The 24,992-nt window shown below is 42.2% G+C and overlaps 1 protein-coding gene across 3 annotated transcripts in view; it reads left to right on the top strand.

The window, feature by feature from the left end:
• Nucleotides 1–16,573, top strand: part of LOC142139068 (EF-hand calcium-binding domain-containing protein 4B-like) — a 65,319-nt gene extending 48,746 nt beyond the window's left edge. For all 3 annotated transcript variants that reach the window (XM_075196344.1, XM_075196343.1, XM_075196341.1), the window contains 6 exons: nt 3,854–4,473; nt 6,995–7,076; nt 10,690–10,804; nt 13,164–13,265; nt 14,699–14,775; nt 16,431–16,573. In XM_075196344.1, the coding sequence (XP_075052445.1) occupies nt 3,854–4,473; nt 6,995–7,076; nt 10,690–10,804; nt 13,164–13,265; nt 14,699–14,775; nt 16,431–16,521 (1,087 nt within the window). In that variant the 3' untranslated portion in view covers nt 16,522–16,573. The remainder of the gene's footprint in view (nt 1–3,853; nt 4,474–6,994; nt 7,077–10,689; nt 10,805–13,163; nt 13,266–14,698; nt 14,776–16,430) is intronic.
• The last annotated feature ends 8,419 nt before the right edge of the window (nt 16,574–24,992 follow it).

Genomic DNA, 24,992 nt, shown 5'->3' with positions numbered 1-24,992 from the left:
GGACAATGGGAGTTTGAAACACAAGGGCATGTGCTACATCATATTGCACACTGGACCAGCTAGAACGCAAAGGTAAAAGTACTGAGTGGGCTGTGTGTGTACCAATGTTGGTGAGAGGGTTGTTGTCTTGTGTTAGCTGTGTAGAGGGTGGTAATAGGGGAGATAGTAATAAAGGGCACATTTTCCTGTGCAATTCTAGGTCATATCCCTTTATATCATGCTCCCCGGGCAATGACATTTTGAGTGCATAAGAATTTACTATAGGGCCTATTTATGTAGGGCCGCATTTTTAGCATGTAAAGAAGTATATCTTATCGCCGATAAGGGATGCAACTTCCAATGAGTATATGATCCTAATCATGCTGGGACAGCCCCTCCAATAAGAGGCTGTTCCAGTGAAGATAATTCCATTGAGAAAGTTTGAACTTTCTCATGCTGTCCCACTGCTGACCTAACAGCGCATGGGACAATATTCAAACAGATCCGTCTATCCATTGCATTTGCGTTACAGTGCCCATAGACTTTAGAGGCTGATGCTTTCTTCAGATGGTGCTAGCAGCCAACTACAAAGCTCCAAAAGCTAAGCTTTTTAGAGCTTGGTAAATTAACTCTAGTTTGCATTCCCCATATAACATTTTGGGGACTGCGGTACTGAGTGTTTGGTTAAGGCAGGAGATAACTTCTATATCTGCTGCTTTAGCCTCTTGCTAAATAGCTCCAATATTAATATTTGTCTTAATCATGTGGAAACAGCCTTTTTCTCATGATTTGAGGCAAATAAATGCTTAATAAAAAAGCCCTTAAATGTCTATGGAAACAGGTCAGGGTTGTAGTACACTACTAACAATGTTATTTTCAGGAGCCGCAAATACTTTAAATTCATATATGTGGCTAAGTGGTTAGCAGTTCTGCCTCACAGCACTGGGGTCATGAGCTCAATTCCCGACCATGGCCTTATCTGTGTGGAGTTTGTATGTTCTCCCTGTATTTGCGTGGGTTTCCCCTGGGTGCTCCGGTTTCCTTCCACACTCCAAAAACATACTAATAGGCTAATTGGCAGCTATTAAAAAATGTACCCTAGTCTCTTTGTCTGTGTGTGCATGTTAGGGAATTTAGATTGTAAGCTCCAATGGGGCAGGGGCTGATGTGAGTGAGTTCTCTGTACAGCGCTGCAGAATCAGTGGTGCTATATTAAAAAATGGTGATGATGATGATGATAGGGTGCTTTTCCTGGAAAGAAAATATCTGTTCTTAAATCTATTGACCAGTATACCACGCAGAACTACTTTGGTATCCAAACAAACTAGAATACAAACCTCCTTTCTATTGTATGTTGGTGACTAATATACAATATTGAGTTTGATTAAGTGACTCTTATACAATACAGAGCCAATTCTGGTGACTTGTGCAATAAAAAGTATTTTCTGGTGACTATTATACAAAGCAGAGCCCATTCTGGTGATATGTAATACATATTATACCATACCCAGCAGTAGTAACATAGTAGTATACCCAGCATTGGCACTAAAATGCCTAGTTATGTGCAAAGTAATAGCAGTAATATTCCCAGTGCATAGCTTCCATATGCCCCGTCCTTTACTTACAGCTCTCCTGTACCCAATCGCCAGCTGTACAAGTGAACAGCTTTGCAATACACAGATATTTCCTGTGTCAAGTCCACAGATCTACTGTACCATACGCCCAATATTCTAGGTCCCTCATTTCTCAGCTCCTGTGTGATCAGTTACCAAAGTTCTCTGGCTATCTGGAGCTCCCTCTAGTGATCTGCCATGCCTGCTGTCATAGTAGCCAATAGGAAGTAGCCTCTTATTCGCTAGTTAACAAAGCAATCTACTTCCTATTATGTAATATTATAGTTGTCAAAGACCGTGCATTAGAGTGAGCTTCAGGATACCAGAAGAGGGAATTGTCTACCCAGCCACAGACACCTGGGATATCCTATCCAGACCTCCAGATTCGTCCCCGAAAAAAAGATAAATTTGTGATATACCAAAGAGATAGTAACTTTATCCATTTTGCACAGTTCGGTTTAGCCTTATTCATGGCTTCTATTAATTATGAGAATGAGGGGACATCAGGACTGACTTTATTACATATGGCACTTTTGTCTGTTTAAAGAATTTTTTTAAAACTTGCTTCATTTTGTCTGGAAATATATTCTCTGCCATAGTGTAACTGGAAATTGCAAAATGCACCCAATTAAAGTAGAACAAAACCCAGTCTCCACCACCTAAGAGATGGTGCAAAATTCTAATGTTGGCAGAGAGAAAAGTACTCTATACCATTATTACCCTCACAATGTGCCCTCTACACCAGAGATAGAAATAGCGAGCTGTGGGCTCCCGAAGCAGGGAGGAAGGAACCGGAGCACCCAACCCTCTGCATCTGCCATGCAGCGGGTCCCATGATCTCCATGGGCCCCGGTGCACGGCACCTGCTGCACCAATGGTAGTTCTGCCACTGCTTTGCACCCATTAACAGTATCATTTCTCTTATTCTGCATATCACATGCAGTTATCACCATCTATTCTTATTCCCTGTTTCTTATAATTTAATATTTAATGTACAGCAGGTATGCCATATTTGCCGTCTTTTAAAATCTTCTCTCTGATCAAGTGATCAGGGAGTGTGCAGTGGTGTGGTGATGCAAATAGTGTCATTTTGGCCTCGCCCCCTCAGCTAATTGTCACGATCATGTCATTATGCCATGGGGTGCATGGCCAAAATTATGCAGTTTGCGGCGAATCACGTTATTGAGGCTTCCATCCCGCCCATTTCACTTCGAAGTGGGTGGGATCTGTGAGAAAACCCTTCTCTCTCAGGGGTCCAGGAGAACTTCGTGAAATTCAGGAGTCTCAACATGTACTCAGCGCAATAAGTTAACCATTGAAAGCCAAAGTAAAATGAAAGAAATAACATATGTCCATCTTCCAAGTGTATTCCATAATAAGTCAAATGTAGCTTGCAGCTGTCAATTCACACTGCATATAACAATGGGAGAGATTAGAGTTTTAGTGCTGAGGGGTGATTTAGATGGTAATAATTGCACAAGCAACAACTGGGGTATTTTCTTCATACACAATAAAATGTAATTATTTTTTATATTCTATATTTCAGTCAACATAACTTTCTTTTAGATTCAGTGACATCTTTACTTAAGGTTTATTTGACTAACCATTGAAATAAAATGTATGATCGTATTCCTTTGCATGGGAAATTGTATCTGACAAGCCATTTTCAAAAGAATGGAAAGAACGAGAAACAATTTTTACTAGATCCAGTACGTTCAATGTACATACTCTAGTCATCATTGTATATTGTGTGAAAAAAACAATATATATATATATTTTTGCCATTGTTTTTATACCAAGGTTTCTATCTCCAATGTAAAGGTTTGTTTAGTTTTCTTTATTACTGGGTAGAAATAGGACTTGCACCGGTCACTGCTGTTACCATATCAGGCCTGGAAATCGATGATCTCTAAATGTGTCTACCAAATTTCCCTATACCATGCATTGCCCAGACCGAACCTAATGACAGTCGCATCCTGCCGGCGGCATATGGCCACTATGAGAATATTTTCCAAGGCAACTTTAATTTCTCAACCATGGTTTCTCTTATTCCTATATATTTACTCAGACCCACATACTTCATACTTGCCTACTCTCCTAGGATGTGTGGGAGACTCTAATTTACATGTAAAATATATAAATTGAAGTATCAACCTTGTTTTTCATTTGTATTACATTATTTTAATTTTTATATTCCATTTGATATATTTGCCTCATTATTAGCGCTCACTAACATTTCATTATAAACTTATATTTTTTAGTGTGCAACAAAACATCACCAACAATCCTAATAACTTTAAAACCTCAAGAACAAGAGTCATTTCTATAGAAGAAGACCCAATATCTGAGTGTTTGCTAAAGCACCACAAGATACTTGAAGAGGATATTGTAGAAGAGATGCCAAACCAAGAACTCCCCAGTACACAGCCGTTGAGCCAAGAAGGACATTGTCTCGCTTTAGAAGCAGGAGACTCTTTTCTTTCTCACCCATCTGGTAAAAGTTCTCATGATGACACAAAGCAACAAAGCAGTGTTTTATTGCAAGGAAAGGAGTCACCCAACCAAAGTACAATACAGATAAAGGTATCCATAGATCCAAAGAGTCTCCAGCATCACTCTGATTTAAAAGATAAAACTAATCAAATTGCTATTCTTCACAAACAAGTGGATGTAAATAATGTTTCCATAAAAGAAAGCGGTGGTCAGACAAAACTGGAAAATCTTCCACTTTCAGGAACGACAAGTTATCTTCAAGAAATCCATGGAAACCCAGACTATGTTTATAAGATAATGTTTGTTGGGAACTCATATGTTGGAAAAACGGCCTTTTTACACAGAGTACACGAGGGATCCTACAAGAGAGATATGTCTGCTACAGTAGGTAAGAATCTTATGAATGTCATGTTTAAGGTTCTATTTATTTAAGGTGCTCTTGGTAAAGAATGTAACACTTCACGCAGACTGACTTAAATAGGCCGCTAAAAGGAATAATCTGTTAGTAAGCATGTGTGTACGAGCATGGCATGGCTTGGGCCAGGCCTACAATGTTTGCTGTTGCCATGGGCCTGTGATGAGTTTCTGAAATGAATATTGTCCCAAATAATTAGCTATATAAATTAATGATGAATTGTGTTCTGGGAATTGCTGTAACCATTGTCAGGTTTCAGCCCTGCATAACCCTGCACATAAATACCCCTGCCATGGCTATTACACATGTAACACATATGACATAAGAGCATAAATATTCTTTAACCTGACAGCCCAGTCAAAAATGAATGTTTGGTTGGTGTACACATAAAGGGATTTCCTGCAGGTCCGCTGCCTGCTGGCTCTATACAAGATTCTGAGCCAGCCAGGGATGCTAAGTACCACAGCTCACTGACTGCTGGAACTGTTTTATCCCAACATATCTTGTAAACTCAAATCCAGTGTGACCAGCAATTGTACATATCTTCAGACATTAAGCTGTGTCCCTCAGACATGTGTAGATTGCATCAATTCATTTCCACACCACTTATCAGCAGTGATGTCATTAGTAACACGGTTTTGCCAGGTGGCTCTACATACACAGCTCCATCGCACCTAGACATGGGGAGACAGCTTCAATCCTTTACATGTCACTACACACCTTCCCTCCAAAGACAAATTGGGGATCAGAAACTATAGTCCCACCAGAATTACTTCTATGGTAAACTTTAAAATATCAGCTTACTGTTTTCATCAGCCTCTCTTTGAAGTCAACAAAGAAGGTTGTGGTCAGTTAATACCATAAATACACAGCTTTACAAGTGCTAGACTATGACTAAAAACTCTTTCAATTCTCGCAAAAGTCATCTCTTGTGGTAACAGCTTCCTGCTGAGGTATATGATATGCTGTTCCTCTCCATTGACATTCACTTGAAAACATGCCAATGTCATAGGCGTAAGCATCAGTCTGTACCAGGAAGTATCTAGAGAAATTTGGAGTGGATAGTACCATAAAATGAAATAGGGTGGGCTTTAGTGCTGTTATGGCAGCTTCACACTCTGGGGTCTACATTACAGTGTGGAGGCTTTTTCTACTTGTGAGATCTGTTAATGGTTTTTCAAAAAGACTTTAGTTAGGTATAAATTTTATGTACTATCCAGTGGCTCCTGAAACAGCTAATATCTGTTTTTAGTTTTTAGCCTAGGCCAAGAAGCAACAGCCTCTATTTTTGCTAAGCCCCCCCACATACACATACACATACACATACACACGGGGTATTGTACATCTGTCATGGCTATCCATGAAATACATTTTTGGTGATGTTTTTAAGCTTGCAGAAGTCCGTTCTTTATTCAGCATCCAGTACAGTTGGTGAGACCCAAGGACTGTGAAAGGGTGCTATAACTATGAGAGCTAACATTCTTCAATTTACTCTGTTGTGTCAACCTCAACAGATTCTGCTATTCTATAGGCTGAACTGTGTAGAGGAGAATAGATATCTGTGTCTATCAGATGGATAGAACAGCATGTTTATTCAATAAACCAGCAAATTCTACCACTATCAGATTGTTAGATTCTGTAAAATTGATATACAATATCTGAAATAAACATGAAGTTCTTAGTTATATTAATTTCTATAACGGGGTACATAATTATCTATAAACAATATTTCTGCCTTATGCATACATATGTGCACGCCTGCTTCCTGGTTTGGGAAGTGTCGCTGAATAAATGACCTAATCAACCATATGCAGGATTGCTTGTCCAGACTGAAATTCACCTCGCTACACGTACTTTCTATGCACCACTGTCATAAGTTACACCTTTTCTATTTCTCTCCTAAAATGTTCCTAGTACAAGCTTAAGTTACGTCTTAAAAAAGTCGTGAGAGTAAGTGGACATCGGGTGTCGCTGTTGTATATTTTAATGTCTTTTCTACATTGGTAACTGTGTGCCCATAAATAAGTTTTCAGATTTAAAGTCCACCTGGCTGGTACAAGAGGCATCATGTTGAAAGTAAATGATGACTCCTGATATCTGGGAGCTCTAGAGAACCCATAAAAAGCAGTTAGTATCACAGGAAGAAGAAGTGACTGTAATCTCCCCCCCCCCACATACTTTACATCTTACACCTCAAATATCTTGTCCAGCAGCATGAAATGTTGTTTTGATTGTGGGAGCAGTACGAAGACCATAAATGTGTCTCTCAGCATTTAGCTAGGAACACCCATTTCTGAGCAGTTCCTTTGGTCATAGGATGGAAGCCTTTCATACCCCCTATAGATGCCCATCTTGAAGGAGAGCTACATGAGTGTTACAAAACAGGAATTGAGTTGTAGACCCGATTATGCCTTTAAGCTGATCTATGTAGCAACTTTTATATTAAGTTGTAATCTGTACAACATGCGTATTTACCATTTTCTCATAATTGCAGGAATAGACTATCGTATCAAAATCTTAACTGTGGACAACAAGCAATATGCCCTTCAGCTCTGGGACACAGCTGGGCAGGAGAGGTAAGGAAATAATATTTTGAAGGGAATTATTGTGTGTCCCTTGTTGTACTACCCAGGTTCCAACCAGGGGGTAAATGTATCAAGCTGAGAGTTTTCCGGCCGGTTTGAAAAGTGGAGATGTTGCCTATAGCAACCAATCAGATTCTAGCTATCATTTTGTAGAATGCACTAAATAAATGATAGCTAGAATCTGATTGGCTTTTCAAACCTGCCGGAAAACTCTCAGCTTGATACATTTACCCCCAGGTGTCACTGGGTATCAGGGCCAGCATTAGCCCTGGGGGCCATCTAGCGGATGCAGCACCCCTCCCTCACTGCTTACCATAGTAAAAGGGAGACAAAATACCAGCATCCTCTCTTCATGGGATAGAGTTTCATTGGCTGTGATGTCATAGCTAAGCGCCACACTCCCAACATAACACTAATATGGAGGAGTAGCAGCCAGCAGCTTCATATGTAGGAAGCTGGAAAATAGGAAGTGCCTGGGATGGGCGCTAATGTCCACAAAAAGCTGCCAGGATGCACTAAGGAAAGACCACCACTTCCAAAACAAAGATGGTAAAATGTTAAAAATAGTGTACCTTAGCGCTAGAAGCTGAAAGAACAAGATGGGATGCAATTTGGCTCACGATGGATGTACAATATCCACAGAAATAGAGTTACTAAAGCAAAATGCCAAAACATACATACATACATAGGGTAATACTGCATGAAAGATGGTGTCACTATATAAGTCCCATCATCATCATCATCACCATCATCACCATTTATTTATATAGCACCACTGATTCCGCAGCGCTGTACAGAGAACTCATTCACATCAGTCCCTGCTCCATTGGATCTTACAGTCTAAACTCCCTAACACACACACAGACAGACAGACTAGGGTCAATTTTGATAGCAGCCAATTAACCTACTAGTATGTTTTTGGAGTGTGGGAGGAAACCGGAGCACCTGGAGGGAACCCACGCAAACACGGGGCGAACACACAAACTCCACACAGATAAGGCCATGGTCGGGAATTGAACTCATGACCCCAGCGCTGTGAGGCAGAAGTGCTAACCACAAATCCCTCTAGGAAAACTGCTTACAAGATGAATCCGTTGTTCAAGCTCCTCTCGTAGATACATGTTTCTGAGTCCAGAGTGATTATGAGCTTGCTCCGCTCCACCAACGCTGTACTCAGACTATACCATCTGTTTCCCCATGATATGCGCTGTGAAAAGGTTTTTCTGGTACGAGTATAAGAGGGCATGTGCTCTTGTTCATGTTTTAATCCCAGCATTTGTTAGTGTCTTTTAATAAATAGTATTACACTATATGTGTTTTATTCCTCTTGTTCTCATGTGGGGAGTATGCTTCATGCAAGCAGAAACTTCATCAGGTTACCATTCTGATCTATGATCTGACACGCTTGAACAATGGATTCATCTTCTAATCAGTTTTCCTAGGGGAATTTCTACACGTGGTGCATTCACTGGACAGGAGGCGTTCATGAGTGTTGTGCACTTGGCATTGTTGTGGAACTTATATAGTAACACCATCTTTCATGCAATATTACCCTATGTATGTATGTATGTTTTGGTGTTTTGTTTTAGTAACCCTATTTCTGTGGATATTGTACATCCATCATGAGGCAAATTGCATCCCATCTTGTTCTTTGAGCTTCTAGCGCCCAAGGCACACTCTTTTTAACATGTAGGAAGCTGCTGGCTGCTTCTCCTTCATGTCAGAGACCGGCACTCTGTGTTCAGGCACCACAGGGTCAGTAAAATCAATGGATGAGTAATATTATATCATTAATTCAGTGTTTTAGGCATACCCTAAACATTGGCACCCTAGGTAACCACCTAGGTTCACCAATGGTAATGCTGGGTATATAATTTTAATACAAAGAAGGTAACTGTCTAATACTGTGTTTTTGTCAATGTATATTGTAGGCATTGCCGTAATAAATAAAAAGAGCGACTCTTACAAAGTTTTGACTGTTCCCTTCTTGGTGTGAAACATAAGCAGAACTTCCTCAAAATCAGAAGTTTGTTTTTTCATAGGGAAGATATATGTATAGTGCACCATTTAGAGCAGGAAGACAATTCACCAGTACTTGGATAATGTCTACATAGGGTATGTTCTAAAAAAAAGTTATTCTGGTGGGAAAACAGCTTTTTTTCTTAAGCGTTTTACTTTGCTCCCATATACTCAAAATGGGTATGACTACATAGGCTAACCAAGGGGGTGGGGGATTCCTAGTGCCTGAAAACACCCCCTCCAAGCCTGGGGCACTGTATAATTGAGGTGGCTGGACCCTGCCCCCGCTTCACATGGCTTTGCTCGAAAAGAAAGAGCTGCATGCACCTAACAGTAGTGCATGCAGCATTGCCCTTGTATATTATGGGGATAGGAAGTGTTGGAGAGCAGCCAAGCACTGTTTAAAATTATAGCCACACCCCCATGCATGCTTGTCACACCCACTGTCTGCGTGGTGTTGAAACCCCCCTCTACAAATCCTGTGTTTGTCCCTGGACCACTACACCCATTACATAGTACAAGACCTTTATATCCCAAAATTCATGCAGATTTCACCAAAGCAGACTAATAATGGAAATATATATGTCTGCTTCAAGTCGAACACTTTGGCCCAAGATCACTATTGACATTGCTCCATCCCTAAAGGACCACCATCAAAAGCTTGTTGTTACTGTGGAGCAATGTATTGGAATTTTGTGTATTGACGTGGTGTTTTCCTTTGGTTGTACCTAACACGTATGGAGGCAGTCTAGTGTGCTTTATGTTGGATCTGTTTCTCTGGTCTAGGTTTGGTAGAACATCCAGGTTAATGTAATGAGGGCTAAATCTCTGGTTCCATTTGTGGTAGGTGTGGAACCTAATTCAGATTGTTCACTTGTAAGTGTCAGTTTATTAGTTATGAGCTCATCAGCTGGAGAGAATTAAACACACTGCATGGTTTGCGTGTACAATTAGCTCTGCTTTATTAGTTGCAAGTCCATATCTATATAGTAAAAATCACGTATTACAGAAAACTATGCCCCAAAAGGTTTTAACCACTCATGCTTTCTTTAAATAGATCTTGCTACATTCTCACATTTTCACACAGGAATACTCCCCAGGGGGGGAGTCGTTTATCTCCATCTGCTATGTCCATGGTTATAGGCATAGTCTTGTGCAAACAATGAATAACTCCTACAAACTAGCTGTATCTAATCTGTCTTTAATCTATAAGAGAACAAAATGGCTATAAGGCAACAAGATGGCGTCAGCTACGCAAAATCACATTTCTCATAGGTTGCTAGAAATTGTATAAAGTAGACAGAAACTGCATAGGGCTAGCAAAGGGTTAAAGTAGGTATAAATAGGATACCCTTAGACATAAATAAGCTGTTTCATTAATAAAATGAGACATTATTTTGGAGGGATTTTAAAAGTTAAAGAGGTGGAAGGTGGTTGTGGACAGTGAAATAGTGTTTAAAGTGTCAAGAGATTAATCAGTATTATTGGATCAGACTGGTTGGAATAAGTTTATTGTAGGTAATTTTTTATATCAGTTCAAACTACTAAATGGATTAAATTTGCACAAAATGCTTATTTCCAACAGGTTTTATAGCATCACAGAACAGTTTTTCAGAAAAGCAGACGGTATGGTGATCATGTATGATATTACATCTAGGGAAACTTTCACTGCTGTGAGACACTGGCTGAATTGCATTCAAGTGAGTATATTACTAGGTCATTTTATTGTATGCTCTGTGGTGATATGTTATTAGTTAGGTAGTAGGAAGAGATGTGGAAGCAAGGATTAGCTTGATGTATGGATGACAAATGGTGCTGAAAACAAGATTGAGTGAAAATGCTTTAATATGCCCTTGGCAATGTAGAATGTTTTAAAAAAATTATATGGCCCTGGTTGCAAAAGCCATATAGGCCAAAAGGGGAACTTCTAAGTGGTAAAAGACAGAAATTTTTAACATGAAATTGTTATACAAGCAACAGCACACTTTCAACCGGTCTGCCACAGGGGGATTGAAAACATCTCATGTACAATACTATGACATTATGAAATTCAGGTGTAATCCTCACTCACAGTTTTACCTTAAGTAAACGTTTTAGTCCTTCATATGAATGAGGAGCTCCTTGATTGGACAGCTGCAGGTTTGCTGCCACACATACTGTGACCTGATCGATCAACACTCACAAACTAAATACGTAAACAGTTGAGCACATGTGGAAGGCCAAATTTCACAGATCTGCCATTTAGCATACTTGCCAACTCTCCCGGAATGTCCGGGAGACTCCCGCATTTTGTGAGAGTCTCCCGGACTCCCGGGCGAGTGTGGCAATCTCCCGAATTCTGCCCACTTCACTAGGAAGTGCCCCACTTCCTAGTGAAGTGGGCAGAATTAGATCCCAAACGCCGCGATTCCCGGTGAATCGCGGCGTTTGGCCCCGCCCCCGCTGTCAAATGACGCAATTTGCGTCATGACGTCACAGGGGGCGGGGCCGAAATGACGCGATTTCGGCCACCCCGCCCCTTCACGCCCCCCTCCACTGGCTGGCTCCCGGAAGGGAGCTGAAGAAAGTAGGTAAGTATGCCATTTAGGCACCAGGCTAATTGATCACAATGGAAAACTAGCCACACACATGCATCCTAGCTAACATCCTCAATGTTAGCTAAAGACCTCTCACACACATACCCTTATGGGAATTATCAGTTGACCTGCAGTAGTTTTGAGTTTAATCAGATCAAGCTTGATCCAAAATCAAAATGATGGGTTCAATGACAGTTAATTTGGTCTGCCAATTTGGTCAATCAAAATTTGAAGCCTAAAAATACATGTATCTGGCCATCATAGGCCACAAACACAGAGCTTTTTGTTCTGGCTGCTAAAGCAGTGGTTGCATTCTCTGAACTAAGCACGCATTTATTGAAAAACAGGAAACTATTGCATCTTGATGTCATGAGCCGCTGTGGTTCCCCTTGCCACCGCGGCTCACTGCTCCAGGCAATCTGTGTTCCAGCTGTCTCAATGATGACCGGGGCAGCACTTCCGCCTCCTCTTCCCGGTTGCATGGGCAATAGCCGGGACGCTCTATTGACTTGCGCCCGGCGAGCTGTGAAACAGCCAGGTTCGCGTGCACAGTTCAGTAATTACACTCTCCTGAGGCTGATTAGTGCAGCTTGGGATCCTGCATCCTTATTGGGCAATATGACTATTTAAGGCAGGGATGGCTTAGCCTCCCTGCCAGTTATAGCATTCAGTTCTTGGCTGCTCACCTGCTCTTGACCTGTTGTGATTATCCCTGGACTACTTTCTGTGTTTGACCTTTGGCTTGTTACCTGGACTTCGGATATTTGCTTGTGGCCCTGAGCTTTGCTTGCGACTCTGATAATCTTGTTTGCTGCCAGCCCTGATCTCTGCATGAACCTGACCTCACTGGTTTCTCTTGTCTTTAGACCCTGGCTTGTTCCTGACCATCGTTACGTACTGTCATCACCTCCTATTTCCGTACTGCAGCGTTACTCATAAGCTTGCACTGCATTGAGTTTAAGACCTGGGGGCATCTGAGTAGCTGTGAGCATATCAAGCTCTACGGGAAAGGTGGCTGCTATAGGTGAAGACCTCTGCTAGTAGTTCTAAAGGCTTATGATAATTGCTGGTAGCCGTAACACTTGATTGTTTTTGCAATGGTGTAGCTGACAGTCCCTGAGCACCCGTAACATAGAGAAGCGCTAGGATGGCCTGGATATTGGATATTGGACACTCTATAGATAATTGCACATGTGTGCTGTGTGGTGATGTGCTGCCAATTTTGAAAGCTTCCTATAATAGCTGGGTTCTTGGGAGGTTGCCACCGCTGATACCTTGATGGTGTTTTTGAGAGTGTAACCTAGTGGCTTCTCTGATGTCATTGGAGCTGTGGTATGAAGTTACTTGAGTTGGTTGTGACTTGGTCCAGATGATTCCTAAAGAGTCAGAGAAAGCAAAGAGGAGTCAGACAGAGTCTGTGCAGAGGGATTGCATAAAATATGTCTGACATATTGTGTCTCATCCTATGATTTTCACCCTACAGGAAAAAGTTATGGATGATATTGTCATTCTACTTATTGGCAACAAAATAGACCGTGATTCTGAGAGAAAGGTGCCATTTGATGATGGGAAGAAGTTGGCCCAGGTATGTGATTCCTCACTTTAGCGATGAGTGAATGAGTTCTAGCGATGAGTGAATGAGTTCCAGTTAGAAAGAACACATTTTTGCTAGCACGTGGGTAGAAGTTTGCCCTACTATTCTTAAGATTTAAGGGCACTAAACTATCCAAAGTCCTACCCCTGCACCTAACTTACCTGACCACATCCTGCAGATACACATCCACCCTTTTGCATTTGCATGCAATCATGTCAAACCAAAGAAAGATGGAAGGCAAGGGGTGAGAATAAGGGGGTAGTGGTATTTTAGTGAATCTTCCTTCCACTTGAAGGCACTGTGAACTGTACTAAATGATACACAAAATAGAGTACTGTGAAATGTTGATTATCGTGAGAAAAATAAATGCTACTAGATTTTTCCTTTAAGACGGTTACTACTCTAGTGCTACATATACCTCCCAAATGTTTGAATTTCTGCAATTTCAGGGCTCTGTCCCACTGTCCCGTCAGGGCACATGTTTGTCCCTTGGGTGGGAATGTCGAAGGAAGGGGTATCTCTAAAGAGCAGCCTAGTTCTCTACAGTGCTAGTCAGCCCTCTGGAGGTGTGGCCACACCCCCATCATGACATGGCTATGCCCTCTGTTCCACTGCCGGGATCTGACATGTTAGGAAGTATGGCTACAGGACATATGGTCCTAAACCAACTTGCACTATAGACTGAATTATAGCTGCAGTTTGCAAAAATTAGTAGCATCTGGGAAATTGTCTGATTTTGGGTCTGAAATCATTACTTTACCCACCTCCTTTTTCTGTGTTTCTATACATAATGTACAGTAAATCTAAAATCAATTACACAAAAACATTATTTGCTTGTCCCACGAGACAGTAAAGTAATTTATAATAAGGTTATCCCCAATGTTATTAGATAAAGTGTTATCACAGACCCTTACGATTTTCAATATGCAGATGTACCATATAGGCCCTGTAAGGCTAATGCCTAAGGGAACATTGTGTATGAGGCCAGCAGCAAGCTCCCAAATTCCTGGGAGTTCTCCCTGACTCCCAGGAGAGCAGGGCAAACTCCTGGATCCCGGCAGTTTGGTAAATTATATAGAGGGGGCGCGGCTTAATGACGTGATTCGCGCGTATCGCTGCCCCCACATCCCCCATCCCACCTGCCCCCGGACCTCCCGGAAAATTATTTGCCAAATGTGGCAAGTATGCTTTATCGCTGTCTGTTTTCCAATACTGGGGCTCTAATCCTGTGTCTTCCTGGTGCAAGTGGGTCATGGGTGGGTTATGCTTAGATGCCTCTATTGCCCTGCTGCAATGGGGGGATGATGGGGAAGGAGTGCATAATCAAATTAATTTAGTACATGTTTTATGATTAAGGTATTTTACCCCTACAGAGGCTAATAAATTTACAAATATAACCAAACTTAAAATGATTATTTTTCTAGGAGCACAAACTATTATTCACAGAATGCAGTGCTGCATCAGGGATTAACATCATGGAATCACTGAGCCAGATTGTCAGGTAAACACAAACTCTTGTGTTTTATTTTGTATCATATGTAATAAAATCTTTGCATGTTTATGTCTCTAGGCTGCTGCTACTTTTCTGGCAGGTTGGTATTATATCTAACAAACTCAAATAAAAATTAAGGGCCTGATTCATCAAGGTACGCAAACGCATACGCATCTGTGTTTCTTACTTTGAGTGACGCAAACCGTTATATTTGCGTTGGAGTTTGAGATTGAGTTGACTTTGAGTGCCGTATCTGCTCTGTTTGCGCTGCGTATGTGGTGTTTTACGTAGCTCAAGTCCCGTTTAGCAGATGCGTATGCGTACCTTGATGAATCAGGCCTTTTAGATTTGTTCTAAGGCCTGATTTAGAGTTGGAACCAACTCCAGCTGCAGGCCACAAAAATCCACATTGCCACACTATGCTGGCGCAGTGAAATGCTGCTGGATTCTGAGTTAACTTACAATGGCTGCCTCCTAGAGCTGGAGAGGTGTGTCAGGAACAGGCCAGCTCAAAGAGAGTAAAGGGGGCGGGGCACATTGATGTAGCGTCCCCTAGAGATATGGCCTAGTTAGATTGGGCTGCATCTCCAGATACTCCTTTATGGAGTCTATTGCAGCTCCATAAGCCTTGTTGTAAAGAGACATGAGGACATCAGCACATATTCTTACTGTTTAAAACCAGGTAAATTAAATGAACAATTTTAAAAATCTCTGTGCCCAAAATCTTTCTAAAATAAATCATACTTACCAACTTTCTTGCATTGTCTTCCGGGAGCTGCCGTGGGGGAGGTGGGCGTGCGGGGGGCGGGGCTCCAAAATTGCGCCATTTTGGACCAACCCCTCGTGACGTAATGATGCAAAGGCGTCATTTTACAGTGGGGGGGCGGGGCCAAATGCCGAGATTCCCAGAGAATCGCAGTATTTTGGCCCTAATTCTGAAGATGTGGGATTTTGCCATACTCTCCCGGGAGTCCTGGAGACTCACCCAAAATGCGGGAGTCTCCTGGACATTGTGGGAGAGTTGGCAAGTATGAAATAAATAACTTACACCAGCGCTATAGCTTGCTGTAGCTTGGTTGGCGTTAAAGCAGATGGACAACAAGTGTGTAGCCCCCCCTGCTAACAGTGGCAACCAGCACCAGACTATGCCAGTCTAGGATGGTCACATTATAACAGGAAGACCTACAGCGTTGAATCCTCCTATCATAATGTGAAATCAGCTCCAGCCTGATCAGCACGGGGCAGCATTCCCTAGGAAACTAGAACCGCAAACAAGAGCTTGCCCTAGGGCAAACCAGCCCTGTGCTTAATAGCGCTGGTGCGATTCCTGGCATCACTTTGGCGTTGGATGACAGATTAATACTTTTTTTTGTTTTTAGTCTCTTTATTTAATGTTTTAACAATATACAGAAAATACAGTTATTATCTCAGGAGGGTACAAGTTGGGAAGTAAAAAAATCATCAAGCAGGGCTATTAACATTTGTGTGGAGTTGTAACAACTTAATGAAAAGCCACTGGGAAGAAATCAAACACAACATTCAATGGGCCTCTTGTTTGTGAGAGTAATACTTTTAAGTCAAATATAGATTAAGCATTGTTGTAAAACTGATAGCAGTTAAATTATTTTTTTTAATTGAAATGTTTCCTTCCTTTTCTTCTACAGATCCCTTAAGGAGAATGAAGATAATATGAAAAAGAATGTGGTAAAAATACGAAGATCTACAAGTCTGAAGAAAACAAGTTGTTGCATGTAAATCTTGAGAATGTATAATTAAAAAAAATAAAAAATCAAGTTGAACAGTTTAACACTGGCTGCAAATATGAGGTTTTTGTACACCATACTGTATATTGATCATGAATTTAGGGTTTTGGGGTAATTTCTAGAAGAACTGTACAAAACTATAGTGAAAACTAGAGATGAGTGGTTCAGATTCTGAGAAATCCGACAGATCCGAATTTTGGAGGCGAACTGAGTGATGGCTCGGTTTCTTGCGCCAAATTTGGATCTGAAAACGAAGCAAAGCATTTTTTACGGTAAAATGTCTGATCTTGCCAATTTTGCTGATATCTTCTATATATAGTCCTATCTCCTGTTCTCGGCTGACATTTTATTAGAAGTGATAACATTTGGGTAGGACGTTTGCTGGAATTCTGTGCTCATAACGTGGCTTGTAGAGTGATGGACCGGGTGAAAGAGACAATGTATTTTGAAATAGCTGTGATTTTACTGCACAAATCTTAACAGTTTATTTACAAATCAGTCTTCTGGAATAGTGTGCTGGTAAATTGAGTGTGAGAGAGTGAAGAGCAGGCAATCAGCGGCTACTAGTTGTAATAGTATATTAGTAAACTAATTAGGAGTGGACAAAAAAAATCTTTCTTGCTTTTAAAATCATCATCAGCTATATAGCACCACTAATTCTGCGCCGTTGTACAGATAACTGCCCCATTGGAGCTTAGAGGTTAATTTCCCTAACATACACACACACACACACACACAGAGACTAGGGTCAATTTAATAGCAGCCAATTAAACTATTAGTATGTTTTTGGAGTGTGGCAGGAAACTGGAACACACCCACGCAAGCATGGGGAGAACATACAAACTCCACACAGATAAGGCTGTGGTTGGGAATTGAACTCATGAACCCAGGACTATGAGGCAGAAGTGATAACCACTAAGCCACCGTGCTTCCCACAGCAATGCTCAACCTGAAGGCAACTGTGCAAGCGTCAGTATCAGTGACATATGAATTATTTAGTGGCAAAATACAGGGTGCTGATTCACTGTGAGCAGCACATCCCAAAAACTATATATCATCATCATCAACATTTATTTATATAGCGCCAGCAAATTCCGCAGCGCTTTACAATTGGGAACAAACATCAATAAAACAATACTGGGTAATGCATACAGACAGAGAGGTAAGAGGGCAGTGCTCGCAAGCTTACAATCTATGGGATATATATTATATATATTTTTGGCTTTTAAAATCCCAAGTGTTTCAATCGGAATGCAATTGTGTGAGGGGCAGTATCAGTGACATCTGTACTACTAAAACAGGGTGTTGTTTGACTGTGAGCAGCACGCCCTAAATAAAGATATATTTATTGCTTTTAAAATTCAAAATTTGTGTGAGGGGCAGTATCAGTAACATCTAATAAACGGCCAGAAAACAGAATAGTCTTTGACTCACACCCACACCTCAAAAAAAATTTTTTAAGAACCAATTGTATTAATTTGAATTATATTGTGGAGCAGTGACTGAAAAATTGCAAGGCAACAGTCCTTCCTTTCCCTATCTCATTCGATGTTTACCTGGTGTGGCAGCTACAAGGAGCTCCAACTTCAAGTTGCTTTACTCCTCTTGTCATTCATGGATCAGTCTACAGTTCAGGAGCACCCCAGTATTAGTACTGGCAGTAGTAGTATTTTTTTCAGCCTCTGCTAGTAAAAAAGGTCTGAAGAAAGTGTATTAAAGCGTGCTCAAAATCCAAACACTGTTTGTCAATGTCAAAGAAAACATCAGTTCTTAATGTATGGAATAAGGGAAACGTTTCTGATGAATGTGGTGGTTTGTCAAAAACAATGATCAAAGCTTATATTCAATACACCATCCACAGTGGGAAGAAAAGGCTCAGACCTTACCCACTTTTGCTAGTAGTGCTCCTGCTACTACTTTACACGTACTAGAATGCCCATTGTGAAAGAGAATGTCCAACATGGTTATGCATCTTTCATAACTTTTCATGCATCATCTTCTCACTCAGAGTATAGGTCTGTCACCTCCACAACAGCCAGATCAGTGCATGAGAAGAACACGAGACTGAAGAGTAACTTGGGTAGTCATAGAATCCTGGAGAGAGTCTAAGGGTGTCCATGAGTGATATATGTGAATCTCCTATTTCAGATTCTGACACTGTAATTGTATAGCAACCTCCTTCCAAATTTTCTCAACCATTTGGAAATGTGAGGATGAATAGTAATTATGTTAATTTAGACATAGAAGTTGAATATGCTACTTTCAAACTTGCTAATGTGGGATGAGGGGGATAATTGTGTCTCTGAAAATGATGAATGTGTTGTACTTGAAAAAGATAATGAGGAGGTTGATTGTGTCCAAGTAAGGCCATCTGTTACGTCTCATGGGAGACTCCTATTAGTCAGAGTTGACAAAGGCCTTCCCAGGAGGCGGAGTCTAATGGACCCCCTGGTCTTCACCATGAACCACCGCAAGGCGGGGTGGGATTTGCTGCCGGAGGCCCGCAGGTCGTGGCCCCTAGGTTAGCCCCTGGCGTAATAGGTGAGAGGTTAGTAGATGAGAGATCCGGAGCAGACTCTGAGGCGGTAAGCAGGGCAGGATAATTAGCTGAAATGGAGCAGCACTGACTGTAGATTCCTGATACGTTTCATTGGAGCACTGGATCGGATACACTGAAGCGATACCACAGTAGGAGAGTCGCAGGGTTGGATACACAGGAGCACAGCTGGGTTGAATACACTGGAGCACGGGCAGCTGAAAAGTCAATGTGAATAGCCGGGTCGAATACACAGAATGTCAGCCGAGTCGGATACACAAGGGCACAGGAAGCAGAGTAATCAGTGTGAATAGCCGGGTCAGATACACAGAATGTTAGCTAGGTCGGATACACAAGGGCACAGGCAGCAGAGCAGTCAAATATGAATAACTTCAAAATATTTTATCACAACCCAAACATTTGTCAAGGCATCTGTAGCCTATTTGATGCCACAATAAGTAGTGGTAGGAAGCAAAGGCAGAACTAGCGAGCTGTGGGTCGGTGTAAGAAGGTGGGGAGGAAGGAACCGGGGCCCTCAACTCTCTGCACCTGCTGCACCAATGGTAGTTCCGCCACTGGTAGGAGCGTTGATCATATAGACACCTCTTCCCTGTTTCATCATTTGCAATGACTTCATTTAAGTGGTTTATCAAAAGGTGAAAAAGTGTGTATAGCAACAAGCAGCCCAGCATCAGCCTGCAGCAGAATGGATAGACACCTTATGCAATCTTCTCCGTCAACACCTTCATCATCAACATCCTCATTATTAGTATGCAGTCTATCTTAGCATTGGATGTGCATCCAATTTCCACTATCAATGCCTCAGATTTTAGCAGATTAGTTGAGGTCATAAGTCCACACTACCAAATACCAACTTGATTCCTTTTCTCCCAAACAGCAATTCCTCAGCTGTACCAGGAGGTTAAACAAAAAGTCATTCAGTTCCTAGAAAGTGTTCCAACTATATACTTAATTACAGATATGGGGACAAGTGGCACTGGTCAAACTACATGACCGTAACAGGCATTTGGGTAGGTGTACCACTGTCAGCAGCAGTAACAGAAACGCCTGTAGTTTTGTCATAATTACCCTCATCCTTCCAGCATAGTAGTGCTAGCACACATTGTCAGGTCATTCACAGAAAAGCTATTCTCTGTAACACTAGCTTCAATAAGTAACATATCTGTGTCTTGTTGTAAATACTCAGGAATGTCATAGCAAAATTGTGCACCACGCTAAGAGTCTCCTCAGAATTTCTCACTGGCATAACAGAGTGATTATTGTGAATGCTGGGGGAATTTTAACACGTACCAAACTTAAACTTATGCACAATAAACTTTGTGGTTCAGAATTTCTGAAAAAATAAGAGGTTAGTACAGGAAATGCTGTGTGAGGCCATAAAATTTCTGGGCATTTTCCTCATTCAACCACTACTTGTAGAACATTGCAGCAGCTACAAAAAAATATAATCTGTCATGCCACCAGCTGAAGTAAAAGGTAGTAACAAGGTGGAATTCCAAAGTTTATATGTTTCAGCAACTACAGGAACAGCAAAAAGCCATCAAGACCTACACAACAAGACATGAGATAGGGAGAGGGGGGCATGTTATCTTACTCCAGCTCACTGGAGAATCCTTTGTATTTTATGCAAGTAATACCCCTAAGCAAACTACTGGAAATGCAGTTGGAGAAGCTGATGGTGAAGATGAAAGTAAGGGATTCTGCTAAGTATGTTGGTCATGTAGATCAAGTTCCTTATTCGCTTTGCCAGGACCCAAGGGTTTGCAGCATCTTGATATTGGATCACTACATTATGGCAACCGTGCTTGATCTTAAGTTTGAGTCATATGTAAAGTCTTTTTTTCCAACAGACACAAATCTTCACAAGTGTAAACAGCTCCCTGTGAGCAAGCGATCGGCCCAAGAGACATGAAAAGTCCCCTGCTTCATCTTCTCCTAAAAATGCTACTGCCAGAATAAAACTGACCTTTTCTAAGAGTCTCACTGATTAGTGAGTCAATACAGCACACCAATGTGAAAGGTTATTATGACATCTAGTCAGGCTTAAAAGAAATGCCCAAATATATTGACACCTTAAACATGTTTCAATCTCATACAGCTCGTATTATTAGAATGGTGGAGGATTTCTTTGATGGTAATGTACAAATTAGCATCTCAGAGAGTTCCTTTGAATTCTGGGAGGAAAAGAAGCCCCTTGTACAAGTTAGCTATGGTGTGCAAAAGTTGCCATCCTCCAGTGTGTACTCGGGAAGAGGGTTTAGCACAGCTTGGAACATTGTGAGTGATCGTTGGAAGAGACTACTTCCCAAAAATGTTGAAAAACTGGTGTTCATCAAAATGAACTACAACTTGTATGAGGAATACTGTTGCCGCCAAATTACAAACAGAATCTGTAACGTTAGTTTCCAGTGGGAATGAACTAATATTGTGTGATGATGATCTTGACATCAGTGATGAGGATGAAGGTGTTGATATTGTCAACATTGAGGAAGATGACCACTGTTAGCCAAATACCCATTAGTAAATTGTTACAATTGATATATAGTCTACAGTTCAGCAACCAAAATGTTCTGTTTTGTGGGGGCGGAAGTAACTTCAGCCACAAAACTGGCATTCATTGTTGTTGAACTGCTTAGTTTGTTAAATTTGGCATGTCCTTTTTAACATACGGGTAGGAGAGGTGGCCCAAGAACAATTCCATTTTACACTATTTTATATTATGTCCATGGTCTATCACCTTGTCTAAAATATCCACTATAATTACTGCCTCTTTACTTTCCATGACACATGCTGTTGAATGTTGAAAATATTAGTTCTGTGTTTTCTCTCTCCATTTCACTTCTGGGCACAGCCCACCTTCGACTATTTACTTGTCTAAATGTCTGTTGATGCTGTCTGTCTAATAAGCTTTGATTACTATCTCTTTACTTTCCATGACACATGCTGTATAAGGTTGAAAATATTGTATTTGTGGTCTTTCTCCCACAATTTCACTTCTGGATGCAGGTCACCATCGTCTATCTACTTGTCTAAATGTCTATTGATGTTGCTTTCCATCTAATGAGCTTTGTTTACTGCCTCTTTACTTTCCATAACACATGATGTCTAACATTGAAAATATTGTGTCTGTGGTCTTTCTTCACCTTTTCACTTCTGGGACAGGCTCACCTGCTAAATCCTAAGGCATTGATGGTGGAATGTTTGAGCAGTTTCAATTCAAATGTCAACAATATTATTAGGTCAACAATTTACATGGTCAACACTATAAGCCGACAATTCAATGTCGATAATTGGAAATGTAGACAGTATCATGAGGTCGAAAAGTCGAATGTCGGCAGTAATGTTAGATGAACAATTTAAATGTAGACAGTATCATTAAGTCGGCAATTCGAATGTAGCCTGTACTATTATGTTGTCAATGTGGACAGATATATATGGTTAGCATTAGGGACAGAATTAGGAATATCTTTGTTGACCTAATAATAACATCTACATTTGAATTGTTGACCTAATACTACCCTCCACAGGTCCCTCTGGCGATCTCTACTACTTGAGCCCCCAGCTCCGGCCTAGCTACCTCCACCGACTCCAGCCTCGGTCTCCAGCACTACTTGGCCTTGCTCTACGCACTCCAGAGGACTCCTCTCCTTCTGCCTGCCATATCTTCTGGTCTCCTGCTGTCTGGTCTCTGGTCTCCCGCTGCCTGTTCCTGCGGCCTACTTCTTGTCCACTCCCCAGTCTCTGGTGCTGCTCCTCTTCCCGCTGCGGCCTACTTCCGGTTGTGTCCCCTGACTCCGATGCCACACGTTTCCACTCTGCTACCCTCCTCACTGCTGCCATCTCTCAACTGTCCGGACACACTACAAGTAGCACTGCCTGGTAAAGGAGTCAGTACATGTGACACTTTACCCCTGTTCACGTTTCTCCCTGTGTGCCTCACCTTGCCACTGCTGCTGTCTCCCTGGGTCTCAAGCTGCCTACCCCTCTGGTATACTGGCCTCATCTTGCTCTACTGCACCTCGATCTGCCGGCCTGCTCTGATGAGCCCTAGAGCTCCCACATTCCGATGTTGTCCCCAGCCAGCTTTGTTGATGCCTTCACCCACCACTCACCCTCCTCTGAGGTTCCCTGGACCTACATTATCACTTGATTACAAGGATTTTCGGCCCCTCCTGGACTCTGATCTACCCTAGCTCTGTGACCCACTGGATCTCTCGTCTCACCTGATCCTGAACTTTGGTCCCTCCGGACTGCTCCGGCGACTAACTGTGACCTGCTCTGAACCCTCCTGTCCTGGACTTTCCAGCCCTGGACTCTTCTGCCCTGGACCCTCCTGCCCTGGACTCTCTTGCCCTGGACCCTCCTGTTCCTGTGTTCTCCATGCCTGGTACCGACCCACCGGTTCTCTCGTCTCACCTGATCCTGAACTCTGGTCACTCTGGACTGCTCCGGCGACTACCTGTGACCTGCTCTGATCCCTCCTGCCCTGGACTCACCTGCCCTGGACCCTCCTGCCCTGGACTCTCCTGTTCCAGTGTTCTCCATGCCTGGTACCGGCTCTCTGCAGCCTCCATTACTTCTATTACCATGTGTTTTCATTTTAATTTACCATGAGTTTATCTTAACCTTATTTTACTTCATTTTAATTTTATCTTATTGTATTGTATTGTATTTTATTTTATTTTATCTGCATTTTATTTAAATCTTTACTGCACTTTATATTGTTTTGCCACTGCCTTTCGTTCTTGCTTCGTTCCATTGTCCTTTACAGTCCTATTCCTGTTCTACTCTATTCCGTCAGCCCTTAATTTAACTAAACCTCTAATCCGCTCTGGTCCATTAAGGTTTCCCTTTTTCTGCCCTCACCTCTGTGTTAATTATCCCTTACCCCTCATTCCCCGTCCCCCTGTCTCTCACCATGCCGCCTCGCTCCTTTCCTATACCATCCTCTCCCCTAGCCCACTTCACTCGCCCAACTCTCACTGCCTCATCTCTCACCCTCCCATCTCAGTCCATCAACCCTGACACTCTCATCTGCATCTCCCCTCCCTCACTTTCTCATGTGCCCTCTTGAATTCCAGGTCCATTCGTAACAAACTGTCCTCCATTCATGACCTCTTCATCTCCAACTCTCTAAATGTTCTTGCCATCACTGAAACTTGGCTAACTTCTTCTGACACTGCTTCACCTGCCTCTTTCTCCTATGCGGGCCTCTCCTTCACCTACTCCACCAGACCGCCTGAGCATCCAGGAGGCGGTGGGCCTCCTCCTATCCTCTAACTGCACTTTTCAGGTGTTCCAAAAGGGGCGAGGCCCATGTCAAGGCCTGTCCAGAGTGCAGGGAGATTATGAATGCAACCTTAACTCCTTCAGGTGGAAGCGATCCAGAATTACATTCAAAGTGGATGAGGCATTGGTACAGAAAGCCCCGGCACTTCTTGGGAACCCCGTCAAGATTCTAAGGAGATGGGAGACGTAGAGAGGATGTGGAGGCTGTTGTAGGAACCGGGGATGGCAGGGTAACTTCAGAAGTGGTGACGGCCACCGCTTGAGATGTTGCCACTGCGGTTTGAAGTGATTCCAGTCTAGTAGCGACTCCTTGTATGCACTAAAGCAGTTGGGCCTGCTCGTACTCATGTTTTTAAACTTTGTGAGCCAGATGTAAGAGCAATTCACGAGCAGATGGTTCACCGGATCCTCCAGTTGTCATGGCCAAAGTATACTGTCGTGAGAATAAACCCACCTTCTGGTATTGGCGCAGCTAGTCCCGGGAGATGTGGAGTCTAAACGTGCTCCTGGTCTTCGCCAGGGACCCCCGCAAGGAGATTTGGAGTTTGCGGCAGAGATACGCAGGTCGCGCCCTCCCAGGTAGCCACCAAAAAGGCAGAGAGGTAAAGCAAGGTCAT

Source organism: Mixophyes fleayi, chromosome 2 (assembly GCF_038048845.1).
Source record: "Mixophyes fleayi isolate aMixFle1 chromosome 2, aMixFle1.hap1, whole genome shotgun sequence".
NCBI classification, from domain to species: domain Eukaryota; kingdom Metazoa; phylum Chordata; class Amphibia; order Anura; family Limnodynastidae; genus Mixophyes; species Mixophyes fleayi.
Note: the sequence above shows the minus strand (reverse complement) of the source record. Positions and strands in the feature narration are given on the sequence as shown.